At 45.0% G+C, this 11,862-nt stretch overlaps 1 protein-coding gene across 1 annotated transcript in view; it reads left to right on the top strand.

Annotated features, from left to right (window-relative positions):
- The first annotated feature begins 8,497 nt into the window (after positions 1-8,497).
- The window catches only part of GAB3 (GRB2 associated binding protein 3), a 37,532-nt gene continuing 34,167 nt past the window's right edge, over positions 8,498-11,862 (top strand). Inside the window, exons 1-2 of the mRNA XM_025215406.1 lie at positions 8,498-8,515; positions 8,783-9,086. Of these exons, the coding sequence (XP_025071191.1) occupies positions 8,498-8,515; positions 8,783-9,086 (322 nt within the window). The remainder of the gene's footprint in view (positions 8,516-8,782; positions 9,087-11,862) is intronic.

Here is an 11,862-nt window from a genome sequence, read left to right as displayed (position 1 = left end):
GTAGGGCTCTTAAGTTTTACTAGTTCACTAGCCCCACTGCAGCTTTGTCTCAAGGAACCTGCTAGGATAGATTTATACCTTTATAGTCTAGATCAGACGTATATGGTATAAGCATAAGCAGTGGCCTTCCTTCATCAGATGCTGTGCCTGATGCTGTTGAAGGAGCCTAAAAGCAATGGTTAGCAAGAGGAACTTGTGCAGCCTTGGTAAGCCATAAGCATACGCTTCTGTTACAAAGCCTCCCAGAAATCTCCTTGTCCATGCTGTCGTGTGGCCAAATACACCATTTTAGGCCTGCTGCCCCCTCTCTATCCCCACTCCCACTCCCAAAGACATGCTGCTTTCCGGCCTGGACTACATCACTTGCACTACCAGGCAATAACCACTCCCCTACATATAACTGGCTCCATTCTGCACCAGAATATGAGGGAAGGATTTTCTTCTAGCAACTTCTCTAGCATGCCCAGGTAGGGCAGCCTGATCTAACACCTGGTGTATTCATTAGAGGACCTGAACCTGTTCAACTGAACGAAATTTTAGTTCCAAAACTTTAGTCAGAATTAGAGTTGAATCTGAAGAAAGTCCCTTTGAGGTGCGAAAACGCATTCGGTTCACTTTTTCCAATGTTCAGCGCTTGTCACCCACCGTGGGATCTCCCAGAGCATCCATAGTCCCTTGTTCATTGCTTCCTGAAGCAATCTCATGGCCTCCAACACATCCTACTTCATTGTGACAGTCATTTTGATTCATTATGGCATGATTGTGCCATATCAGAACTTCATCAGGGCATAAATACCATGGTGGTTTGTTATTTGGGCCCTTTGTACTCTGCCAACCAGCAACCAGACCATGCGTACACAGGATTTCCAATCCAGTCCTCCTTCTAATTTTGTGTCTTATTTTATTTAACAGTACAGATTATAGCACTAGCTACATTGCAGCAAGAGCTGTGGTGGTAGTTTTCACACCTCATGCTACTTGTTCAACAGATGCCAAGTTGTAGGACTGCAGAAGTAGCAGTTACTTTCCTGAAAGTCCATCTGAAATGACAACAGAGTTATTACTTGTCTCATTAGGAGTGTCTCTAAGTATTTCTTAGGTGAAAAATTCAGAAGCTAGAAGAAAACACGGATATCTTACGTAGCACAGAACAGGACCCTGTCATCATCCCGACCCTCTCTTCGCTTTGGCAATGGGTCGTTCCATTTGGAAATTCTTGTTGATTTATATTGCTTCTTATCTGGTAGCATTTGTAGGTTTCTGTCAGAGACGACTCTCATGCCAGCAATAAAGAGCCTCTCAGGATATGTAAACATATAGTTAAGCCCTTCATTAAGAAAGGACTTATTTTAAGAAGCGGCAAAATAAATATAATATTTCTGCTGCCCACCAAGGGCAGCATTATATACTAGATGTTGCTATAACTGTAAGTAGGTCGATAGATGGATAGATATCTGCATTATATACTCCTCAACTAGACTCAAACTGGGGAATTCGTTGCAACTAAAGTGGATGGGTTTCTTCTTATTAGTAAAAAGTATTTCAGGGCTTTTTAAATCCCCAGAAAGCCCAGTCCTTTTTGTATTGAAGTTGACCTAAATTTTCTTGTAAATTTGGCATGAAATTTAGTTCCAAGCCTGTAAACTAAATAACACACACTTCACATTGGACTGCTTCTGATCACATGAAACATTACTGTCGCCACCACAGCTCAACCACATCCGGTTTTGCTAGTAGTTTACATGTCCATGAAGCTCAGCACAGTAAGAGTTGATAATATTGCTCTGCTTTTGAAATGACAGCCACCTGCTAGTTTTGTACTGACAAACTGGAATTGATACAGAAAGTGTTGCTTACACTTAGTAGTGACTGAGCGTTCCTGAAACAGTGGTAGTTTCGTGTGCCAGGAGCTTATCTTGTTTGGATCCCACTTACCTTGGCATAAGATGGTTGTTTAACTGTTTGCAAGCATGCACTAAGAAAAAGAAGAGGAAGTTTGACACCTACAGGTGCCTGCATATACAAATACTGGTTTCATATTGAGTGTCTGTGTTCACTTGTGTTTAAAGCTAGCCTGGTTTGCATGTCTCATAGAACTACATGAATGTCATACACTGATGACTTGCCTCGGATGAGTTTTGCTGTGGAGTCTGTGGACAATTAAAATTCTCAGCACGTAACACATTGAGCATAGTGGGATGTGCAAAAATATTTTTAAAGTCAGAGGTGTAATACTGTGGGAAGGTTTTTAGAATAGAAATTGCCCTTTCAACAGTAGCTGTTGACTGTGCTGTGATACAGTGGCACATTGAAGACAGGGAAATGCACAGAATCAATTGGAAATTCAAGTGCATGAGCAAAGGCCTGTCCCTAGGGGAGGAGACTGTATCAATAGCCAGGGGCTGGCTTAAGCAACCACCAACACTGAAGCCACATTCATATGGCACCAGCTCCATAGGACAGAACATGTCATAAGATGCCTGACAACCAGCTCCCAAAACTGGCACTATGCTCCCAACTTGCCACTCAAGGGGTGCGCAAAAGAAAAGATTTCAAGGACACGTTGAAGGTCTATCTGAAGAAATGTGATATTAACATAAATGCTGGGAGACTTCAGCAGTGAATCATCCCCAGTGGCGCTGTGATGTGCAATAGGGCATGGACCATTTTGAGCAAACTCACCTCACTATGGAGGCAAATAGACAAGAGACACAAAGGGAAAAGAGCTGTGACCTGAAATCACCAGGATCTACTCCTTCTTCCTGGATCTGTTTGCTACCTCTGCAGATGAACATGCAGATTTCAGATTTGTCCCTTCAGTCATCTTTGGACTCACTGATGACTTCTCTATCTACTGGAATACTGTAATCTTTGTATCAAGGCGCTGCTGCCACTGCCACCACTGTGTAGTAACATTTTCAAAATGACTGACCAGATTTCTCCTTTATAGAATGAAAGGGTGGGCCAGTGGGAGAGCATCAGGGCTTGGGAGACCTTTGTTCAAGTTCCTGCTATACTACAGACTTCCTGGGTTACCTTGGAAAATCCCTTTGACCCAAATCTTCAAAGATGCCGAATTTTTATTGATTTTTTTTTTTTTTTTTTTTTTTTAATGATCTGGGCCTCAGTTTCCCATTTGTAAAGTGGTGATAGTACCATTTCCCTACCTCACAGGGGTGTTTGTGAGGCTGAATACATTTAAGATTTCAGCATTATGGCAAGGGGAGTTATACAGGCACTGCTGTAATACTCATCATTCAAGGAGTGCCATGCTTTTTTTACAGTCAATGATGAATTGAGCTTTGTAGCCTCCATGTAAGAGTGGCATTTGATTTACTTTATTGGACTAGGGACAAATATTCAAAACGTCTGAGCCTGAATTGATACAATCTTTGCAGGTTAGTCTTACCTGGCTAGGCTGAACCAGTTTGTAACCATACAGACATCCCCTCTGGACAGAGAAAATGCAAGCATATGTCTGCAATGGCTCATGCTAGAAGCTGAGGGGCTCTAGAGCAACCCTCCCTTCCCTTGCACAATGCTGAGCTGAGGGGGACGTGGCTAGGCCCCAGCAGAACCTCTGATTAGGGAGGTCTGTCTGCACCATCCCAGGCTTTTCCCTGCTGGCTGCTTATGAGGCAGAAATGTTGCCAAACCCCAGACCCCTGCTAGCACTCTGAGGCATGGGAGGGTGTGCAGTGCATGCATCTGCTGATGATACAGAGCTTTTCAATCTCCCTCCCTGCTTCTTTATACTGTCTGCAGCAAATTGACAGGCAAACAAGCCAGCAGGGGGCTGATAACAGTGTTTATCACCCTATCAGCAAGGCAATAGCCTCTCTCCATTAGTTCAAATTCTTCTTAAACAGCTTACCAGCTGACCTGTTGATTAGCTCCAAAAAGCCCTATGCAGTCACTGTTCTGTCTGCCTGTCCCAGTGAAATTGGAGACACACACACACACACCCCTCTCAGAATTAGCTAGCATACCACATGCCTAGGGTCTGTGGGGCTGGGGGCTGTGCTGCAGGAGATGAGAGGGAGAGAGGGGGAGGATCCCTGCTTCAGCAGCGAACAGTGGGAGGAGGGGAGAGGGCAGGGGCAAGCCAGGCAGACCCTGCTGCATCTGCACTTTCTGCTGGAGCTCCAGTCAGGGAGCAGGGGAGTGGAGCCAGCTCTGCTGTGGAGCAGAGAGCCCTGCCCAGCCCAGAGAGCATGCTGGGATGCTGGGGGAGTCTGGTTTATCTTAAACTAGCAAGGGATCTGGGACACACATTGTACAAACTGCTTTAAGCCAAATCAGTTAAGTCTGATACTACATTCAACCAGGTTTATCTGAAATCAGTTTCAGCCATTTTCAAACTGGTTTATGTGCACTGAACATCTGTTCTGTTACAGGTTTAAACCAGTTTCTCATCACTTAAACCAATTTATGTGTAATGTTTGTCCCTAGCCCTGATGTGTAAACTTAGGCACTGAGAAAGTCAGAGATTTCTGCAGGCTGACACAGAGTCAGAACAAGGAATGGAGCTCGAGGGTCTCAATGACTGTCGGCTGCTGTAGGACCTTATGTTGACCCTATGGATGTCAGTGAAAGCGTTTAATTGATTTCAGTGGGTTGTAGATCAGGGCTGTTTACACCATGTTCACTCCCTAGTCCTACAAAGTGTAGGGGTGTCCCCTGTTGACAATATGCTGACAAGACTCAGACAGTAGCATTTTCTGGCACGTGTTCCTGTCGCTCTTTTTTCTTTATCAACTGAGTACACAGAGTTTCCTACTAGCATGTAAAAACGATTACAGAGCACAAGAAATGTTGTAGTGCCAATAGCCGCCTTCTGCTTCTGTTGTTTACTCCAAATGCACCATTAAAGCACATTATGAATTTAGTCATCTCCTTGAATGACAGGAATGGGATTAGCAAAATCAAGGGCCCACTGCTATTATACCTCTTTTGGGCTCTGTATTCCTTTATAGAGAAGGGTAGCTTCCTGGTGATTGGCTTGGAGTGATGTATGCCCTTGTGAGAGGCTTTGCAGTGAAGAGAGTCTTTTGATGAATAGCATCCTGGGAACCTTGCATGGCTGTTTCATTTAACCAGGCTCTCCTTTCCACTGGCACACATCATTCAGCATTTCACACTGAGCTCTGCCCCTGCTGCCTTGAATGCCCAAAGCTCCCTTAAATTTGAGCCTTACCTTTCCTTCCCACCATCATTCACCCACATCCATTATATGTAAATGGAACTGATCATTTAATTAGATTATCTGTTGGCACCACTTTCTCAGATGGTTTATAACTGGAACCACTGGAGTTACAATATTTGATACTGATAGGGAATCCAGCCCAGAGTTTTGAAGTTGCTGGATTGTAACATTTGCTGAGGAATTCTGTTCCAGTATTTTACCCTATCCTTTGGCCTAGCTACTGGAGTTGCGTTTGAAGACTACAGACTTATGATTCAAGGAAGCACAAAGTCTAAACAAACTGAAATGTAGACTGTCCTGCAAATACCTGGAGCCACTTACCAGTATTGTGTCTGAGACTGTTTGACTGTCTCTTGTATCCAAGCTCTGCTCAGCGCAAAGGATGCAGAGGGAGCTCTCCGATTCTGTGCCAGCCCAACCCCAACATCAATTAGAGCCACTTAGAAGCTCTGCTCTCTCTCTGCCATGCTCCTCTGCAAAGACTTGCCTGCTAGCCAGGAGATTTGAAGTGGAGCTCCTTTGTACTTATACTACCAAGGATTTCTACTCCACGGTAGGAACAGTCTGCTGTTTTTTAGAGCCAGAATTGGCCCAAAGAATCTAGAGCCATGTATTTGTTATGTATTGGGCTGTTCATGATACTCCCGTTGTCTATTATTTTGGTACTTACATTAAATGCTGTGGGAGGGACAGTTCTGTGTTTGTACAGTGCCTTGCACAGTGGAATCCAAGGCTATGACTTGGTCCCTTAGGCGGTAGAGTAATAGTAGTAATAATAGAAGATAATTGGTGTACTGGGTTGAATCTTAGCATGGAGCTGGGGAAGAGGGGAGGGAGAAAGGGAGCAATAGAGTAAGCAGCACCTGCATAGGGAGAGGAGAGGGAGCCAGCAGGGAGGGCTGTGGATGGAAACAATGGCATGGTGTAGGCCAGAGAAGGGAACGTGCCAGCCTGAGCTGCTTGCCACTTGTTGCTGCTGGAACTAGTCACTTTGGGGGCCAAATCCAGCCCACATGCCACAGGTTAAGCACCACTGCTGTAGACCTATACACACAACACCTCCATATTACCGTACCTTTGTCTAAAATATTGCCTCAGTCTCTGCCTCTCATAGGTTGCTTTTGGATAACCTTGCACTTTAGAAGTAGATTAAAGTACTGTCTGGTTGAATGGATATGCTTTTAAGTAAGTTATTGAATTAATATTTTAGTGGACCATTTGCTCTGTCCAACTCTTTGATGGTAGACTCCAGTACTTGTGATGTGCAAGAGGGAGAAGCGGAGGAGGGGGAGAATTCAAGACCTTTAACATTCTGCTTATTAGCACCAAAGAATATACAGAGATTTTCAAGTTAAATTTTATAGGTCAGTGACTTGTAAGTCAGTTATATTTTATTCTGAATTTATTTATGTTTAGGGATTTTTTCCATGTTTTAGTTGTTTGTCTACTCATTGGCTGTTAGCAAAACCTGTAGCACCTGTATTGGTCCTTAGAGTACATCAGTGAGGATTCAGTTGTTCTAGCTTAAACATTTTGAAATCAGTTGCTTGGATTTAAGTGATGCTTGATGCGTCTTAGCTTAACGATGACCACTTCTACCAAATGCTTATGATCCCACCTCATACTAAGACAGGGGTGGGCAAAAAGTGGCCCATGGGCTGAATGCAGCCCGCCAGGCCATTCTATTGGCCCGCGGGGCCCCTAAAAAATTTAGAAAATTAATATTTATCAGCCCCTGGCTGCCTGTCATGTGGCCCTTGAGGGCTTGCCAAAACTCAGTAAGTAGCCCTCCACCCAAAATAATTACCCGCCCCTGTACTAACGTGTTTCAAGGGACAGACAACTGCTCATTTTCAGGTTTTTAGGTCTAGTCATTTTGCAAACAACGATTGAATAAGGTTCAAGCAGGGAGATTGCTTTTTTGGTTGTTGTTAGTTTATTTTTCCTATACGGTAAAAAAGGAAATAGCCAGCAGCCATTCTGGAGCAGAATGGGCTAGTGAACAGGTGCAGCGCTGCCCTTTCGTTGGTGGAAGCCAAATTGCTCATGGAATTGTCATAGCTCCTACACTGCTCACAACTGATGGAGGTTTTCCTTCGGTTTAGTTTCATAGCAAGTTTCACCAGGGAGCGCTGAGTTTTGTGTTGGCTTTTATTATGAAGTTCCAGGCGCTATTGTATACAGAGCAGTGACGACTGGAATGGTTGTACATCCGCACGCGTCGTTACAAACGATGGTGGAAGCTCCAAGCAGGGTGGAAACAGCTCCAGCAGTTCTGACCTCAAGAAGGACATGGTGAATTTTCATCTGGCCTCAGGACCAAAGTGTGTCATTTTATTTTTGGTCACATGACCTACTTTTATTCAGTTACCATCTTTGTCAACTGTGGTGGGTTAAGAACTCATAATTTCTTAGGTTAATTTTTAGTCAAGAAGTGGGAATGTGGATGGGTTTCTTCTGGGTTTTGTAGTAACAAGGCAGTTGACAGCTGTAATCAACACAGCAGAGCTTATACTGCTGATGAGCTGAAACAGCTGCTGAAAGAGAAGGAAAAAATCAGATTTCTTTTACAAATCCTGCATGCCGCTTAATAAAATTGTGCAGTGTCTTCATCTATATGTGACTTCACTTAACCCTGCATGGAATCCAGCCTGTTCAGTCACTGAGGCTGGAAAACATAAATGTTTACTAATTACAGCCCCAGGCAAAGAAAGTTATTAAAACCAGTATATGTGAGATACAGGATTTTGTAACATGTTGAAGTTTCCTGTTTAACTTTTTAGCACTGCAACCCCGTCAAGGCCTGTTCTCCTTTACTTTAGTAAGTGACTGACAGCTCATTAACAGCTCTTTATTAACACTGAAAACCATCTGACAGAAACAGGCTCAGTTCATCTCAAGGTCTCTGTTGTCACTAGGAAAAAAGGTGTTTGTTGCCAGATGTTAATTAACACATGGTAAGTAGTACATGGTAAAATCGGAGGCTTTTTCTTTCTTGCATATGTACTGGCCTTTGGCTGCTCTACCACTCCATCCAGGAAGAGCATAGACCATCTGCAGATGCTTCCTCAGCCTGACGAAGGGTATTTGTACCCAAAAGCTTGCAAAGAAGAATTTTTCCAACTATCTGAGTTTGTCTAATAAAAGATATTGGATTTACCCGAAGAACCTTGTCTACCTAGGCTTTTTCTTTTCACTAAAAGGTGTGTGCTTACTTCATACTAGCTAACAATCTATACAAGAGTAAAATGCAAGGTGGGGAAAGGATGGAAGGGAGTTTGTAACTCTCCCATGTCTGAACAGTTTAAGGTATGGAGTGTAGTGCAGTCTCGGGTTTACCTTCACTTGCTACCACATGTTAAAATTACAGCCAGACACCTTTTTCTTCCTGGTGGGAACACAAATTAATAGGATGCATTTCAGTTCACACGTCACAAGTCTGTCTGATTATTATGATCCTCACAGAATCAAAAAAAATATCCATGTTCAGCCTGTTGATAAAAAGTTTGATAGCAGGTTGAAAGAGTGGAAAGGACATGACCCAGCTGTGATGCATGTTCCATTGTATATTTGCAGGCATGGAGGAAGCGTTGGTTTGTGCTGCGGAGAGGCCGCATGAGTGGGAACCCTGACGTTCTGGAGTACTATAGAAACAACCATGCCAAAAAGCCCATTCGGATCATAGACCTGAATGAGTGTGAAGTGCTGAAACATTCAGGGCCCAACTTCATCAAGAAGGAATTCCAGAACAACTTCGTCTTCATTGTGAAAACGACATACCGCACCTTCTACCTGGTAGCCAAAACGGAGGAGGAAATGCAGATATGGGTGCACAACATCAGCCAGATCTGTAACTTTGGACACTTAGAAGATGGCACAGGTAAGAACAGAGGGAAGGAACCCTCTTGAAGCCCAATAACCAAGAAAGCAATTGGGTCTAGCCTGCTGGACATAGAGGTCTGAGATTCCACTAAGGTACTTGTTTAAGAACCTATCAGACTACGTACAGACAGTTACAAACCCCCAGGCTGAATCAGTTCAGTTTTTGCAGGTTAGTCTAAACTGGACAGATTAAATTGAAACAGAAGCAAACAGACTTTTACCTTTGATTCAGGAAATTCAGCCACATGCCTGTAGTGGCTCAGGCCGGAAGCCGGGGGTGCTAGAGCATAGCTCTCTGGCTGTGTGTTCACTTCCTCTTCCTGCTGCCTCCAAAGGTCTCTATGGTTTGCAGTGCAGAATTACAGCAGCAGGACTCTGCAGGGTTGTTAATCACTTCCTCTTTCTGCTTCCAGGTACCTCTGGGCTTTGTAGTCCACAGTTGCAGCCAGCAGTAAACTTGAGCAGGGGAAAGGGTGTTTAATCCCTTTCCATGGCCCCAGACCCAGCTATAGACTAGGCTGCATCCCCAGCTGGGCTTGCCCTCCCATCCCCTTGTCAGCCAGCCCTCACTGCCACGGCTAGGGAGCAGAGGGGTAGGGCCAGCCCTGCTCTTTGCACAGACAGCCCAGCCCAGCCCAGCCCAGCCCAGGGCTGGGAAGTATGCTGGGATGCTGGGGGACTCTGATTTAACTTGAACCAGGAAGGAGTCTGGGATAGAAGTTTCACAAATCAGTTTGACCCAAATCAGTTAAGTCTGATACTACGTTCACCCAGGTTTATTTTAAACCAGTTTCAGCCATTTTGAAACTGGTTTATGTGTGCTGAGCTTCTGTTCTGTTACAGGTTTAAACCAGTTTCTGATCACTTAAACTGGTTTATGTGTAACTTCTGTCTCTAGCCTCAAAGACATCAGCTCTTTGTGTTACGTAGGAATAATAGCCAATTATTGTGGTCTCAGTTCAGTGAAATAATTCCTCTTTAAATAAACAGCAGTTCATTTGCAAAAAAGGGGGCTGTTTATGTGCTGTAGAGTTTGGACATTATCTAACGGACCTTTTTATTTCATTATATGTTCTGTATTTGCTTAGTCTGACTTAATACAAGACACCTGTTGCAGAGACTTTTTCCCCAAGCATTACAGAATGTGGTGTATGCATGCATGTGTGTGTATAATAGATAATATAAATAGATGACAGAACTTGCTGCTTTAAAGAAAAGAAAATGAAAGAAAAAGCAGAAAAACAGACAGAGGACTAAATGCTACAGGAGCGTGTTAGGAATGTGGGTCTAGACATAAGAGGCATTCATGCCAGGATGACATATTTTCTCAAGGCCTACAAAAGCCTGAACCCACATATGGAGAAATCCTCACTTGCTAGGGTGACTGTTTGAGACCTTCCAACAAGGGCAATGCGTAGGGGGTGCACACAGGTGCACGTGCACCCCCTGAGCATTGCAGTGCACCCCCTACAAAAAGGCACCACTGACGCTGTTGGCAGTGCCTGCGGGCACTCACCACCCCACCACCGACACTGCCAGCGGTGTCTGCAGGTGGTCTGCAATCCCTGCTGGATGATGCCAACATTGCCAGCGGTGGCTGTGGGTGGTTGCCGACCCTTGGTCAGTGCTCACCACCCCCTGCCACTGACAGTGCCAGCGGCGTCTGCGGGAGCTCCCCCACTTGCCATTGCCACACTGCTGCCACCGCCACGCTCCCACTGCCGCCATGCCCCCCCACAGCTGCCGGGGGCACGCATCATTCATGCCTTCCAAGCACTCGCCACTCCAAGGTGGACCATTTGTTAACATAGGAACCTGTATCATTCATTTGACTTTACAATGAAAAAATTTACATCAGATAAGAGCAATTTGTCTGTCTCCTGACATTTCCAAGGGACAGATGCAGCAATGATTTAAGAGCTGGAAAGGAAGTAAGTCAGAATGAGGTCCATGGCCATGAAGGGCCAGTGCAAGATTAGAATGGGATGAGGGTGGTGAAATACAACTGTAGCAATGACAGTTCATTAGAAAGGGCAGTGGCATTTCTAGCAGATGTCTCTGCTGCAGTTAGTGTCTTGGCAGGGCAAATAACCCACACTAAGCTTCTTGGTGGTCTGGTCAACCTGCTGCTGGTACCTGAGCTTCAGCAGCAGCAATGCAAGAGTCCTCTCCCTCATTTCATAGACTTTCATAGACATCAGGGCTGGAAGGGACCTCGGAAGATCATCGAGTCCAGCCCCCCGCCCAAAGGGCAGGAAGTCAGCTGGGGTCATAGGATCCCAGCAAGATAAGCATCCAGTTTCATCTTGAAGGTGTTCAATGAAGGCGCTTGAACCACCTCCGGTGGCAGGCTGTTCCAGACCTTGGGGGCTCGGACAGTAAAGAAGTTCTTCCTTATGTCCAGCCTGAAACAATCTTGAAGTAGTTTGTGACCATTCGACCTCGTCATCCCTTGGGGCGCTCTGGTGAACAAACGTTCCCCCAGATGCTGGTGGTCACCCCTGATAAACTTGTAGGTGGCCATCAGATCACCCCTGAGCCTGCGCTTTTTCAGGCTAAAGAGCCCCAGGGCTCTCAGCCTGTCATCGTAGGGTCTGCTTCCCTGACCTCTGATCATGCGCGTGGCTCTTGTCTGGAGTCTCTCAAGCTTCTCCACATCCTTTTTGAATTGTGGAGCCCAAAACTGGACACAGTACTCCAGCTGCGGCCTCACTAAGGCCGAGTACAGGGGGAGAATGACGTCCCGGGATTTGCTTGAGAAGCATCTATGGATG

Source organism: Alligator sinensis, unplaced genomic scaffold, assembly GCF_000455745.1.
Source record: "Alligator sinensis unplaced genomic scaffold, ASM45574v1 scaffold646_1, whole genome shotgun sequence".
NCBI classification, from domain to species: Eukaryota; Metazoa; Chordata; order Crocodylia; family Alligatoridae; genus Alligator; species Alligator sinensis.
Note: the sequence above shows the minus strand (reverse complement) of the source record. Positions and strands in the feature narration are given on the sequence as shown.